Source organism: Tamandua tetradactyla, chromosome 11, assembly GCF_023851605.1.
Source record: "Tamandua tetradactyla isolate mTamTet1 chromosome 11, mTamTet1.pri, whole genome shotgun sequence".
Classification (NCBI taxonomy): Eukaryota; Metazoa; Chordata; class Mammalia; order Pilosa; family Myrmecophagidae; genus Tamandua; species Tamandua tetradactyla.
Window position 1 is genome coordinate 39,127,457 of NC_135337.1, and position 16,569 is coordinate 39,144,025.

Here is a 16,569-nt window from a genome sequence, read left to right on the forward strand (position 1 = left end):
TACATTAACAAAGAATTTTGTAGGGGAGGGCTGTTCTTTCAGTAACAATACTAAAAATTGCTGGCAGGTGATGAGATTAAAATTTTGGTTTTTGTTACTGATAGTATAGAAGTTTTTTTCAGCTTCACAATTCATTGTTGATAATGTTAGGTCAATTTTTAATATTGTTGTCTGATTTGGGAAAACCTCTATCAAGTTTTTATGTGAACTATAAGATTTCAGGACTTCCTAGCTTTCGGTTGTTCAGTCCTTGTAGTGATAATGGTAATGCTCTTTGAATGTACAATTCACATTCTGTACCAATGCTCTTGTGATAATACTGTATATAGTTTTATGTTATACTGAGCTAAGTATTTTGTATTAAGTCAGCTGAAAACTCAATCATAAGGATGGTGATAAACTTTGAATCACACAATACTCACCAAAGAATAAAAAAGAAACAAATATTGGTATCAAGAGCTGACTTTCAGTAGATTGCAGTAAGGGAGCAGCTCTGCAATGTGTAAAACCTGACCCAGAAGTCGATTGTCTGTGAATAGTTTAGCACCAGGTACCCTAACCTTTCAATAAGGCTGAAATTATTCAAAGCACTTTCTCCTATCATAATGGAATGAAGCTGGAAATCAATAACAGATGGATAACTGGAAAATTCATACATAGGTGGAAGTTAAACAAACAGTGGGTCAAAGAAGAAATTGTAGTGGAAATAGTAAATATCTTGGGGTGAATGAAAATGAGAACACAACATATCAAAACTAATGGAATGCACCAAAGGCAGTGCTGGGAGGGAAATGTGTAGCCCTAAATGCTTACATTAGAAAGAAAGAAAGAAGGAGGTAAAATCAAAGACCTAACTGCACACATGATGTACTAGAGAAAAAACAGCAAACTAATAACAAAGTAAGCACAGAAAGGAAATAAAGATTAAACCAAAAAAAATGAAATCCAGAACAAAAAAATAGAATCAACAAAGTAAAAGTTGGTCCTTTGAGAAGATCAATAAAATTAACAAACTCTTAGCTAAACTGGCAAAGAAAGAATAAAGATGCAAGTAAATAAAATCAGAAAAGAAAGGGGGGACATTAATAGCAGACTCAACAGAAATTTAAAAGGATCATAAAAGGATATGAGCATCTGTATGCCAAGAAATTAGAGAACTTAGAAGAAATGAACAAATTCCTAGACACACACAAACAACTTACACTGTCTCTAAAAGACATAGAAGATCTCAACACAATGGTCAAAAATGAAGTGATTGAATTAGTCCTGAGAAACCTCCCAACAAAGAAAATCCCAGGATCAGAAGAAGGCTTTGCCGGTAAATTCTATCAGTCATTCCAAGAAGAATTAATACCATTCCAGCTCAAATTCTACCAAAAAGTTGGACAAGGGGGGACCCTACCTAACTTATTCTATGAAGCTAATACCTTCCTATACCAAAGCTAGATAAAGATACCGCAATAAAAGAAAATTATAGGCCAATTTCTCTAAAGAATATAGATGCAAAAATCCTCAACAAATCCAAAAGCACATTAAAAGAATTACAAGAAAATCAATTGATGTTATATACCATATTAACAAATCAAAGGGGGAAAATGAAATAATCTTATCGATTGATGCAGAAAAAGCATTTGACAAAATCCAGCATCCTTTCTTGTAAAAACATTTTGAAAGATATGAATAGAAGAAATTTCCTCAACATGTTAAAGGATACATATGAAAAACCTACAATCATACTCTATGGTGAAAGAGTGAAAGCTTTCCCTCTAAGATCTGGAACAAGATAAGGATGTCCACTATGACTACTCCTATTTAACATTGTGCTAGAAGTTCTAATTAGAGCACTTAGGCAAAAAAAGTAATAAAAGGCATCTGAGTCAGAAAGAGAGAAGTAATATTTTCATTATTTGCTGGTGACATGATCCTATATTTAGAAAATCTTCAAAAAAAACTGTGAGAAATCTATGAGCTAATTAATAAATTCATTAAAGTGGTTGGACACAAGATTAACATGCAAAAATCAGTTGTGTTTCTAAACGCTAATAATGAGCAATTGGAGGAGAAAAATCAAGGAAAAAAATCCGTTTACAATAGCAACTAAAAGAATCAAATATTTAAGAATAAATTTAACCAAGGATTTAAAGGATCTATTTTCAGAAAACTATAAAACATTGCTAAAAGAAATGAAAGAAAACTTAAATAAATGGAAGGACATTCCATGTTCATGTATTAGAAAATTAAATATCATTAAGTTGTCAATTCTACCCAAACTGATTTACAGATTCAACACAATTCCAATCAAAATTCCAATGGTCTACTATGAAGAAATGGAAAAGCAAATTATCTAATTTATTTGGAAGGTAAGGGACATGAATAGACAAAAACATCTTGAAAAACAAGAATGATGTTCAGAGACTCACACTTCCTGACTTTAAAGATTATTATAGAGCTACAGTGGTCAAAAGAGCATGGTATTGGCATAAATATAGACGTTCTGATCAATGGAACCAAACTGAGAGTTCAGAAATAGACCCATGCAATTGATTTTCAACAAGGCTGCCAAATCCACTCAACTAGGACAGAATAGTTTCTTCAGCAAATGATGCTGGGAGAAATGGATATCTATATGCAAGAGAAGAAAAGAAGAACTCTGTCTCACACTTTATTCAAAAATTAACTTAAAATGGATCAAAGACTTGAATATAAGGGACAGGACCAAAAAACCTCTAGAAGAAAATGTAGGGAAGCATCTTCAAGATAGTGTGATAGGCAGTGGATTCTTAGACTTGACACCTAAAACACAAGCAATAAAGAAAAAAATAGATAAATAGGTTCTCCTCAAAATTAAAAACTTTTGTACATCAAAGAACTTTGTCAAGAAACTGAAAAGGCAACCTATTCAATGTAAGAGAATATTTGGATACCTGATAAGGGTATCTGATAAGGGTTTAATATCCAGAATATATAAAGAATTCTTACTATTCAACAATTAAAAGACAACTTGATTTTTTAAAAATGAGCAAAAGCAATACATACCAGGGGGAACTGAGTGTGGGAACACAAATGGACATTTGCACACTTGTGTTTATGTTCGCAGTGTTCACAATTCACAATGGATGGAGGTGACCTAAGGGTACAATGACTGAGGAATGGAAGGGGAAATTGTGCTGTATACATATAATGGACTACTGAGCAGCTTCAAGAAGGAATGAAGTTGTGAGGCATGGAGCTAGGTGAATGAACCTTAAAGGTTGTATGTTGAAAGAAATGTCAGAAACAAAAAGACAAATATTATCACGCCTCAATCATATAGACTAACTATAATATTAAAAACTCGGTAAACTGAAATCAAAAGTGTGAGTTTTCAGGTTGGGGTTTATTGTAAAGGGTCTTAGGTTATAAGCTCTTACAGCAGTCACATATATTCAGAAGTTGTAAGTGTTATTTCTAAATTCTGAGATACTGAGCTGTTTGTATATACCCCAGTCATTCCCAGAAACTTTGGGTATTTATGTAACACCTGAGACTCAGAGTTAGAGCTTTGGAGCTATGAAAGTCAACAGAAATGGTTTAAAGAATTGAAAAGGATCAGACTTTGACTAGAGATATGAAGCTGATCTGAATAGGACTAAAGTATATCAGAATACAGGGTAAATGATGATATGGTCTATATTTTAAAACTTCATCTTCTGTGTGAGACCAAAGATACAGATGTTTATTTGGTGCAAACCTTATATTTTGGGTAGTGCATTTCTTTGAATGTTTCTTCTGTCTTTTCTCTCTTCTCCTTCTAGGATTCCCATAATGCATATATATTGGGACACTTGGAGTTGTCCCTCAGGTCTCATCGACACTGTCCTCTTTTTTCCCAGTCTTTTTTATTTCTGTTCCTTAGCCAAAATAATTTCTTTTTAAATTGTCTTGTTTTCAGGTTCACTGATCCTTTCTGCCAGCTCCAATCTGCTATTAAAACCCCCTAGCTAATTTCTTCTATTCAGTTATTGTGGTCTTCAATTCTAGTATTTCTGTTTGATTCCTTTTTAAAATGCCTGTCTTTTTACTGAGATTCTCATATTGTTCATTCATCATTTTCCTAATGTCTTCATATTCTGGGTTTTCCTCATTGTACTAATGAGGATCACTTTTTTTTAAAGCCTTTGTTTGGTATGTCCAAACTTTTTTCCTCTTCTGGATTTTTATCTTGTTCCTTTTTGGTCCATTCTTTCCAGTTTCTTTTTTTTTCTTGTAATCTCATGTTGCACGCTGTACACTTTTTTTTTATTATTAATTAAAGAAAAAAAAGAAATTAACACAACATTTAGAAATCATTCCATTCTACATATGCAATCAGTAATTCTTAACATCATCACATAGATGCATGATCATCATTTCTTAGTACGTTTGCATCGATTTAGGAAAAGAACTAGCAAAACAACAGAAAAAGATATAGAATGTTAATAGAGAGAAAAAATAAAAATAATAATAATAGTAAAAAAAAAAGACACAAACAAACAAACAAACAGACAAACAAAAAAAACCCTATAGCTCAGATGCAGCTTCATTCAGTGTTTTAACATGATTACTTTACAATTAGGTATTATTGTGCTGTCCATTTTTGAGTTTTTGTATCTAGTCCTGTTGCACAGTCTGTATCCCTTCAGCTCCAATTACCCATTATCTTACCCTGTTTCTAACTCCTGCTGGTCTCTGTTACCAATGATATATTCCAAGCTGATTCTCGAATGTCGGTTCACATCAGTGGGACCTTACAGTATTTGTCCTTTAGTTTTGGGCTAGACTCACTCAGCATAATGTTCTCTAGGTCCATCCATGTTATTACATGCTCCATAAGTTTATTCTGTCTTAAAGCTGCATAATATTCCATCATACGTATATACCACAGTTTGTTTAGCCACTCTTCTGTTGATGGACATTTTGGCTATTTCCATCTCTTTGCAATTGTAAATAACGCTGCTATAAACATTGGTGTGCAAATGTCCGTTTGTGTCTTTGCCCTTAAGTCCTTTGAGTAGATACCCAGCAATGGTATTGCTGGGTCGTATGGCAATTCTATATTCAGCTTTTTGAGGAACCGCCAAACTGCCTTCCACAGTGGTTGCACCCTTTGACATTCCCACCAACAGTGGATAAGTGTGCCTCTTTCTCCGCATCCTCTCCAGCACTTGTCATTTTCTGTTTTGTTGATAATGGCCATTCTGGTGGGTGTGAGATGATATCTCATTGTGGTTTTGATTTGCATTTCTCTAATGGCCAGGGACATTGAGCATCTCTTCATGTGCCTTTTGGCCATTTGTATTTCCTCTTCTGATAGGTGTCTGTTCAAGTCTTTTTCCCATTTTGTACTTGGGTTGGCTGTCTTTTTGTTGTTGAGTTGAACAATCTCTTTATAAATTCTGGATACTAGACCTTTATCTGATATGTCGTTTCCAAATATTGTCTCCCATTGTGTAGGCTTTCTACTTTCTTGATGAAGTTCTTTGATGCACAAAAGTGTTTAATTTTGAGGAGCTCCCATTTATTTATTTCTTTCTTCAGTGCTCTTGCTTTAGGTTTAAGGTCCATAAAACCGCCTCCAATTGTAAGTTTCATAATATATCTCTCTGCATTTTCCTCTAACTGTTTTATGGTCTTAGACCTAATGTTTAGATCTTTGATCCATTTTGAGTTAACTTTTGTATAGGGTGTGAGATACGGGTCCTATTTCACTCGTTTGCATATGGATATCCAGTTCTCTAGGCACCATTTATTGAAGAGACTGTTCTGTCACAGGTGACTTGGCTTGACTGCCTTATCAAAGATCAAATGTCCATAGATGAGAAGGTCTATATCTGAGCACTCTATTCAATTCCATTGGTCGATATATCTATCTTTATGCCAATACCATGCTGTTTTGACCACTGTGGCTTCATAATATGCCTGAAAGTCTGGCAGCGTGAGACCTCCAGCTTCGTTTTTTTTCCTCAAGATACTTTTAGCAATTCGGGGCACCCTGCCCTTCCAGATAAATTTGCTTATTGGTTTTTCTATTTCTGAAAAAAAAGTTGTTGGGATTTTGATTGGTATTGCATTGAATCTGTAAATCAATTTAGGTAGGATTGACATCTTAACTATATTTAGTCTTCCAATCCATGAACACGGTATGCCCTTCCATCTATTTAGGTCTTCTGTGATTTCTTTTAACAGTTTTTTGTAGTTTTCTTTGTATAGGTTTTTTGTCTCATTAGTTAAATTTATTCCTAGATATTTTATTCTTTTAGTTACAATTGTAAATGGGATTCGTTTCTTTATTTCCCCCTCAGCTTGTTCATTACTAGTGTATAGAAATGCTACAGATTTTTGAATGTTGATCTTGTAACCTGCTACTTTGCTGTACTCATTTATTAGCTCTAGTAGTTTTGTTGTGGATTTTTCCAGGTTTTCGACGTATAGTATCATATCGTCTGCAAACAGTGATAGTTTTACTTCTTCCTTTCCAATTTTGATGCCTTGTATTTCTTTTTCTTGTCTAATTGCTCTGGCTAGAACCTCCAACACGATGTTGAATAATAGTGGTGATAGTGGACATCCTTGTCTTGTTCCTGATCTTAGGGGGAAAGTTTTCAATTTTTCCCCATTGAGGATGATATTAGCTGTGGGTTTTTCATATATTCCCTCTATCATTTTAAGGAAGTTCCCTTGCATTCCTATCTTTTGAAGTGTTTTCAACAGGAAAGGATGTTGAATCTTGTCAAATGCCTTCTCTGCATCAATTGAGATGATCATGTGATTTTTCTGCTTTGATTTGTTGATATGGTTTATTACATTAATTGATTTTCTTATGTTGAACCATCCTTGCATACCTGGGATGAATCCTACTTGGTCATGATGTATAATTCTTTTAATGTGTTGTTGGATTCGATTTGCTAGAATTTTATTGAGGATTTTTGCATCTATATTCATTAGAGAGATTGGTCTGTAGTTTTCTTTTTTTGTAATATCTTTGCCTGGTTTTGGTATGAGGGTGATGTTGGCTTCATAGAATGAATTAGGTAGCTTTCCCTCCACTTCGATTTTTTTGAGGAGTTTGAGGAGAGTTGGTACTAATTTTTTCTGGAATGTTTGATAAAATTCATATGTGAAGCCGTCTGATCCTGGACTTTTCTTTTAGGAAGCTTTTGAATGACTGATTCAATTTCTTTACTTGTGATTGGTTTGTTGAGGTCATCTATTTCTTCTTGAGTCAAAGTTGGTTGTTCATATCTCTCCAGGAACCCGTCCATTTCATCTAAATTGTTTTATTTATTAGCGTAAAGTTGTTCATAGTATCCTGTTATTACCTCTTTTATTTCTGTGAGGTCAGTGGTTATGTCTCCTCTTCCATTTCTGATCTTATTTATTTGCATCCTCTCTCTTCTTCTTTTTGTCAATCTTGCTAAGGGCCCATCAATCTTATTGATTTACTCATAGAACCAATTTCTGGTCTTCTTGATTTTCTCTATTGTTTTCATGTTTTCAATTTATTTATTTCTGCTCTAATCTTTGTTATTTCTTTACTTTTGCTGGCTTTGGGGTTAGTTTGCTGTTCTTTCTCCAGTTCTTCCAAGTGGACAGTTAATTCCTGCATTTTTGCCTTTTCTTCTTTTCTGATATAGGCATTTAGGGCAATAAATTTCCCTCTTAGCACTGCCTTTGCTGCGTCCCATAGATTTTGATATGTTGTGTTTTCGTTTTCATTCGCCTCGAGGTATTTACTAATTTCTCTTGCAATTTCTTCTTTGACCCACTCGTTGTTTAAAAGTGTGTTGTTGAGCCTCCACGTATTTGTGAATTTTCTGGCACTCCGTCTATTATTGATTTCCAACTTCATTCCTTTATGATCCGAGAAAGTGTTGTGTATGATTTCAATCTTTTTAAATTTGTTAAGACTTGCTTTGTGACCCAGCATATGGTCTATCTTTGAGAATGATCCATGAGCACTTGAGAAAAAGGTGTATCCTGCTGTTGTGGGATGTAATGTCCTATAAATGTCTGTTAAGTCTAGCTCATTTATAGTAATATTCAGATTCTCTATTTCTTTATTGATCCTCTGTCTAGATGTTCTGTCCATTGATGAGAGTGGTGAATTGAAGTCTCCAACTATTATGGTATATGTGTCTATTTCCCTTTTCAGTGTTTGCAGTGTATTCCTCGTATTTTGGGGCATTCTGGTTCAGTGCGTAAATATTTATGATTGTTATGTCTTCTTGTTTAATTGTTCCTTTTATTAGTAGATAGTGTCCTTCTTTGTCTCTTTTAACTGTTTTACATTTGAAGTCTAATTTGTTGGATATTAGTATAGCCACTCCTGCTCTTTTCTGGTTGTTATTTGCATGAAATATCTTTTCCCAACCTTTCACTTTCAACCTATGTTTATCTTTGGGTCTAAGATGTGTTTCCTGTAGACAGCACATAGAAGGATCCTGTTTTTTAATCCATTCTGCCAGTCTATGTCTTTTGATTGGGGAATTCAGTCCTTTAATATTTAGTGTTATTACTGTTTGGATAATACTTTCCCCTACCATTTTGCCTTTTGTATTATGTACATCATATCTGATTTTCCTTCTTTCTACACTCTTCTCCATACCTCTCTCTTCTGTCTTTTCGTATCTGACTCTAGTGCTCCCTTTAGTATTTCTTGCAGAGCTGGTCTCTTGGTCACAAATTCTCTCAGTGACTTTTTGTCTGAGAATGTTTTAATTTCTCCCTCATTTTTGAAGGACAATTTTGCTGGATATAGGAGTCTTGGTTGGCAGTTTTTCTCTTTTAGTAATTTAAATATATCAACCCACTGTCTTCTAGCTTCCATGGTTTCTGCTGAGAAATCTACACATAGTGTTATTGGGTTTCCCTTGTATGTGATGGATTGTTTTTCTCTTGCTGCTGTCAAGATCCTCTCTTTCTCTTTGTCCTCTCACATTCTAACTAGTAAGTGTCTTGGTAAACGCGTATTTGGGTCTATTCTCTTTGGGGTGCGCTGCACTTCTTGGATCTGTAATTTTAGGTCTTTCATAAGAGTTGGGAAATTTTCAGTGATAATTTCTTCCATTAGTTTTTCTCCTCCTTTTCCCTTCTCTTCTCCTTCTGGGACTCCCACAACACGTATATTTGTGTGCTTCATATTGTCATTCAGTTCCCTGATCCCCTGTTCAAATTTTTCCATTCTTTTCCCTATAGTTTCTGTTTCTTTTTGGAATTCAGATGTTTCATCCTCCAATTCACTAATCCTAGCTTCTGTCTCTTTAAATCTACCTTTGTAGGTATCCATTGTTTTTTCCAGCTTTTCTACTTTGTCCTTCACTCCCATAAGTTCTGTGATTTGTTTTTCAGTTTTTCTATTTCTTCTTTTTGTTCAGCCCATGTCTTCTTCGTGTCTTCCCTCAATTTATCGATTTGGTTTTTGAAGAGGTTTTCCATTTCTGTTCGTATATTCAGCATTAGTTGTCTCAGCTCCTGTATCTCATTTGAACTATTGGTGTGTTCCTTTGATTGGGCCATATTTTCAATTTTCTGAGCATGATCCATTATCTTCTGCTGGCATCTGGGCATTTAATCAGATTTCCCTGGGTATAAGACCCCGCAGGTTGAAAGATTTTTCTGTGAAATCTCTGGTCTCTGTTTTTCTTATCCTGCCCAGTAGGTGGCGCTCGTGGCGCTCATCTGTCTGTGGGTCCCACCAGTAAAAGATGCTGTGGCCTCTTTAAGTTTGGAAAACTCTCACTGTAGGGGGCGGGGGTTGCCAGCCGAGTCGGCTTGGGGGAGTGCCAATCCGAATCTCCCAGCCGGCCAGGGGATCCGCGCGCGGGAAGGGTTGCTGGCCTCCACGGCTTGGGAGAGCGCCTGTCGAAATTTCCCAGCCGGCCCGGGGCGCCAAGCGTGGCGGGGGGGCGCCAGCCGCCGCGGCTTGGGGAAGTGTCTATCCACCGTTCCCAGCCGGACTGGGAAGCCACATGTTTGGAAGGGACCCCGGTCACCGTTCTCCGCGACTTGGAGATCTCCGATCCAATTCTCCCAGCTGGTCTGGGGTTCCGCGCGTGGCGGGGGGGCGCCAGCCGCCGCGACTTGAGGGGACCACCTGTCCAGTTCTCCCAGCCGGCCTGGGAAGGAGGGAGGGAGGGACTCCGGCTGCCTGCCGCGCCGACCCGGGGAAGCCTGCGCCCCTCAGCCATCTCACCGGAGCGGGTTCTCCCAGCCAGGTAGCCATTCCAGAATGGGGTACGCTGTCTTCTTGGTCTCTGTTGTGGCTCCGGGAGCTGTTCTGTATCGTTTCTACTTCTCTAGTAGCTATTCTTGAGGAGGAACTAAGACTCGCGCCTCTTACTAAGCCGCCATCTTCTCCGGAAGCTCCGTGACTCCGCAGACGAGCATGAAGCACAGGAGAAGCTCTATCGCACACTGTACACTTTTAAAACTTTAAAGTGTCAATTCAAGGATATAGTCCCTCAACTGTCACTTTAATTTGTATCCAGCTGTGATATGATGGAGAGTTCCCTGAATGCCAAAAACTAACAGAAACCAACAAAGCAATACAAAAAACACCTTTCACACTCATTGCTAATTAGCTCTACATTGACTGCTGCCTTGCAGTTTAGCCCTCCTTCCAAGAAGATTAGCCCAAGGCAAATTTGCATGATTCTCTCCCTTTTCTGAAGCTGCATGTTTTCCTGAGTTTGTGCTTGCTCTTGGCTTTAGGAGTTCCCTCCTTCACAAGAGGTTGAATGCTGCCTCTACTCCCTATGAAACTGATTTTCTCTTCCTCCCTGATACTCTGTTGTTTGACTTAAAACAAGTAATCCTTTGCCCCAGACTGCTTTCATTCAATTGTCTTATGCTTTAGCTGTGGGCAAGATGCTTCTAGGGCAAGTTCTTGGGGGGTGGAGGGGATGGGGGTGGGTACAAGCCCTAGGTAAGTTTTGCAGTTCAGTCTTTCAAACTCCCACTCAATAGATTTGTACAAACCTACTATCTGGACAGTGTGCCCATAAGGGTTATTCTCCTCCTTCCAGAACAGAGCCAGGGGCCCACAATGGGAGTGAAACCCGGCTTTGCACCATGTCAGGAAAAGAATAAGGGGAGGGGCTCTTTGATCTTCTACCACTTTGAAAGCTGCGTTTTCTTGATTCAGCCCTTGCCCAGTTACTGGAACTCTTTAACTGTTTTCTGGAGTTTGGGGTAAGATATCTGCCTCAGTTTTTGCTAGTTGTTCAAAGATGCTGTGGGGGAGTGACACCCTGGAGCATTTTATACAGCCATCTTGGTCAACCGGAAGCTTTCCACAATTTTTTATAAACATATACCATGATGTCTAACCTGAATTGTTGTGGGCAAATATCATCACCAGGCAGTACTGTCATCTTATACATGAATATTGAATTCAGTGCATTTATGCAGTGCTAATATAATACAAGGGTTTATGAATTCCCTCTTATACCAGTCTTAGAACAAAGTTTTAACATTTAACATTTTAACAATTATAAATGCAAATCACATATTTACAAATAAAAGCAGGAATAGATATAAAAGATATTATCTCAATTGATGAAATAAAAAGTATTTAGTAAAATTTAATCTCCATTCATTAAGGGTAGCTACTAAAAACCTACAACTGTCAAACTGAACAGTAAAACACCAAAAAAATGAGCAAAGGTTACAAGTATTTTTAGCTCTTCTACTTAACATTTATTCGAAGTCCCAGCAAATACAATAAAACAAGAGAAATAATCTACAAAATGTTCACTTAATAAGAGTTTAGCTAGATGCTGAGTATAAAACTGAAATACAAAAACAGATTCCATTCTTTACTAGCAACAAGCAGTGAGAAAACTTATTTTTAAATAAAACACAAGTTACAGTATCATCAGCTACAAAATAAATATCCTAGAAATAGATGTAACAAGATATTTTCAAAAACTCATTGAAAAAATATAAAAGTTTATTGCAGAAGACCTAAATAAATAATAGATATTTTATAATAATAGATAAGAAGATTCGATATCATAAAATTGTCACTTCTCCAAGAAATTAGTCTATAAATTCAGTACAATTTCAGTCAGAATTCCCTACAGAATTTTTTTTCTAGAACTTGATTGATGAAAACTGATTTTTAAATTGATGTGGAAAATCAAAGGGCCAATAGTCAAGATAGTTTGAAAGAACCTGTTTTGGGGAGGGAAAAAGGGGACAACTTGCTCTACCTGGTATCTTTATTTTTGAAACTTGAGTAATTAAGTCAGTGTCATTGTGGTACACAGATAGACAAATAGATCAATGGAAACTGAAGGTAACTTAAGAGTCAGATCTAAGTATATTTTCAAACTCTTTTGCTAAATTGATTATGTATAGCAGATGTATAGGGAAAAGATAAACCATTCTATTAATGATACTGGTACAATTCATTAACCAAATGGAAAAAAGCTCTCCCTCACCATGCACACACACACACACACATAATAGTTAAATTCCAATTAGATTAAATACCTAATTGTTAAAATCAAAACTTTAAAACTCTAGGGAAACCTTTAAGAGAATTTTTTATGACCTCATGTTGGGGGAATAGGGTGTGAAGCATTAAGGATCTCCTAAATGCTACACTACAAGAAACAAAACAAAAAGAAGAAAAATAATCGTGAGTTTGACTACATTAAAATTGCCAGCTTGTGTTAATCAAAAGTTAAAATGAACAAGGTGAAAAGAGCCACGATCTCAGAGAAGAGATTTGTGATGCATGAAAGCAACAGAACACAAGTATCAGGAATACATATAAGAACTCTTATGTTTAGCACAGTAAGAAAAGGACAGCCCATGAGAATAATGGGCAGAATATAGAGATCAGATATTCACACATCAGTGTCCATTAACTCATATAGAGTATATATTCATTCCTCCATAATAGTCAAGGATATGCAAAGTGAATCAGAAAAAACAAATTTTAACTCTAATTGCATAGTAAGTGTAACAGAAGATATGGAGCAATTGTAGCTCTTAAACATTGCTGTGGGAAAATAACTTGACCCACCTACTTTATGGAGAACAATTTGGCATTATCTTGGATATTAAATAAGATGCATATATCCTACAATCCAGCAATTCAACCCAGGGTTCCATGGTATATTCCCTAAAAAAACTCAACTTGAGCACAGAGAGGCATACTCAAGGATGTTTATTGCAGCACTGTCTGTAACAGAAAAATAAAAAAGGAAACCATTGAAAAGTCTATCAATCAGAAAATAGTGAAATAATCTGTGGTTTTGTAATAAAATAGAATCCTGTGGCAGTAAATATATATATATATATATATATATATATATATATATATATATATATATATATTAAAGCCACACTGAATACATTTAAAGCAAAGTGTTATGTCCAAAAAAAAGTTTCAAAATAATATGTATATTAAAAGAAGAAAAAGAATGAAGTATAATATTCTTTATTTAAGTTTTAAAAAATGTAGAATAACCATATAGTGCTTGGAGATGCATACAAATAAACTAAAAATACAAAAAAAAATGCATGAGAATGACACATCGAGAATAATGGTTGCATCTGAGTGGGGAAGGAGAATGATGTCTTTGGAAAGGCATATGTGTATATGTGGGGCTTCAATTTTACATATATATATATATATATGATTCTGTTTTTAAGGGGGTGCATATTCCCAGTCACTGAACCTTTTAATATCTTTTTATATATTTTAAATATTGCTTAATACATTTTAAAAGAAAAAGAAATTAATTAGAGCTAATATTTATTGAGCTCTTACAAGCCTAGTCTTTTCTAAGCTGGGCATGCATTATCTCATTTAAACTTAATATCTCTTTGGAGAGATGTTATTCTACTCATTTTATATAAAAGGAAACCTAGGGGGCCGTGGTGGCTCAGCAGGCAGAGTTCTCTCCTGCCATGCTGGAGATCCTGGTTTGATTCCTGGGGCCTACCCAAGCAAAAAAAAAAAAAAAAAGGAAACCTAGGCTTTTAGAAGTTAAATAACCTTAGCCTGCTTCTGATCGTTTGTCTATTCGGTGCCAGAGCCAGAATATGAAACTGGCTCAGTCTGACTTTTAAAAGCTCTCATCCTTAACCTCTACGAAAGTTATCAGCTGCTTTTGAAAAATCCTCATTAAGGACACGTAAGTGCTCAGTATAGTGCAACTATCATTTCAACCTCTGGATGCAGCTAGAACTACAGAAATAGAACTTAGCTACTTTTGCTTCTAAATCCAACAATTTTCAGAGACTAGAAGAGCATTTACTCGGGAGCCTAGGGCATGAGTCATTTCCTTAGGTCTCTGTTTATTCGTTCAACAAATGTTTATCGAGATCCTACATAGCACAGTGGTAAACCACAATTTATTTCTTGTCTACATCACTTTTGCAGTTCGTCAGGCTTTGGGACACAAATTTGAAATTTCCATTTTCATTTCCAACTAACGCAAGAATTGCTGTGATTAATTATTAGCCATTTTTGAATTTGCAAGCTGACTTACTATAGCTGTCATTTTAGCCTAACTGTTGGCAATCTGCAAATTCACATTTAAAATATTTTATTTTTTTTCTGAAATATTTTAAATGCTTTTTACTGAGCAAAGTATAAGTTGAAACCACTTAATCTACTTGCAGCTAAACAAAGTACATATTGAAATGAACACATAATGTTAGTTTAATATGACTACCTTCTTTTTCTTCCTTTATTTCCTTCTCTTGTCTTTTCCAAAGATCAGAGTGTATTTACTCCTCTCTGCTTAATAGATTTGACCATGTATTACATATTTTCTAAGCCTATTTGTTTAACAGTAGCTCATAGAATTGAAATGGATGCATTTGAGTTTATTTTAATTAACTTCTTGCTAATTAAAGATGAGTATGCTGAAACCAAGAAACGTTCTTCCTAAAGAACAGTCTAATTTTGTCTATATTGACCAGTTTGCATGTGTGAATTTCACTAGTTAGTAATAACTATGCCTCTAATCATTATGGCCTCTTTGTAAATAATTATATAAAGATAAATTGCTGAAAAGTAACTATTATTTTTACTAAGTGCACAATTTAGTGACTATGATATAGTAAGTATTCAGACACTCCATCTTGTCTTTTCTTTAAACGTTTATCTCCTTTTTTATATTGCATATCCAGGGACCTGAAGGGGTTGTGGGAATTCCAGGACAAAGAGGTCGGCCAGGGAAAAAGGTATTTTTTTTCCATGATTTTCTGTGCTGATTTTCTTTCTTCTGTTATGCTCAGAGATACATAGAATGCTATAATGTTTTTATTTGTACTAGATTATAAAGTAATAATTTTAAATTTGGCTAAAAAAGACATAATTGTATAAATTAATATTTAATTCCCTTTAGGAGTACTTACCTTTTTATTTGAAGGCAAATTTTGTACTTTGTAAATGATCCAAGATGCTTGCTTTTCCTTCTTTTCCTGTTTGCCCAAAATTCTTCTTATAGCCTAACAGCAAGAAAAGAGAAAACAGTAAAATATTATGTCATTTGTACTACTCAGTGACATATTTATTAAAATAATTGGTGGAAAAAAGAATATGATTTGAATTCTCTCTGGATTCTCTATTGATTTGTTTCTCTAAATTGACAAAGTTAAAGATTGATTTTACCTTTCCCATGTATTGACTAAGAACCATTTTTTATTTGCTCAATTTGTATTTCACTAAAAAAATTTATATATTACTACATAAACTAAGAATATTTTCTTATTTGCTCAATTTATATTTCACTAAAAAATTTTGTAAATTACATTATAATGAAAAATTCATCTTTGTATGAGATCAGTAATTTGACTAAAATTTGATGAGACTTTGAAATGGTTTTCCCATGAGACTATAACAGTCCTAAGTATATTTATTATAATTAACTTGAAATCATACCATATGATTACTCAAAATCTAATTCTACCACTTCTGCTCAATATATCTAGTTCATCTTTCTCAAAATCTTTGGGCAATGTAAGGGGGAAAATATGAATGACACAAATTTTAGTTGTCATTTTGTCCATGAAAATAACCCCAGTATTGGAGTTTCTTTTCATCATACATAATGTTATGTCTAAAATCAGCATTACAATTAAAGTGGAACAGTACAGCTCCTTACAACAACCTGCACCCCTGGGAAATTAAAGTCTATTTGGTGTTCAAAGGAAATCACAAAAAAGTATTTAAAATTTTTCAGTCCTGCAAATACCAAAAATTCCATGACTGACTGTGGTCACAGTTTAGTTTTTCTTTGGATCTACTTCAATATCAATTACAGAACAGGTTGGTTTTCGCTTTGAGAAAATGCAAACACTTAATGTTGTTTAAGAATGGCTGTATGATTGCTAGGAAGTGGCCAGTCTAATGGAAAACAGAAAGTAACCAGTTTTCAAGGAGTGTAAACTGATATTAAAATGTTGTATATTTTTGAAGGCATATTCCAAGCTAGTGATTAATAACCCTGGATATACAGAACTGCACACGGAAACGATTTTTGCATTAAATAGATCTTTGTGGCATTGAAAGTCTATATAGAGACA

The 16,569-nt window shown here is 35.2% G+C and overlaps 1 protein-coding gene across 1 annotated transcript in view; it reads left to right on the top strand.

Moving 5' to 3' along the window:
- The window catches only part of COL24A1 (collagen type XXIV alpha 1 chain), a 427,584-nt gene that overhangs the window by 302,440 nt on the left and 108,575 nt on the right, over positions 1–16,569 (top strand). Inside the window, exon 39 of the mRNA XM_077119355.1 lies at positions 15,172–15,225. Coding sequence (XP_076975470.1) covers positions 15,172–15,225 — 54 coding nt within the window. The remainder of the gene's footprint in view (positions 1–15,171; positions 15,226–16,569) is intronic.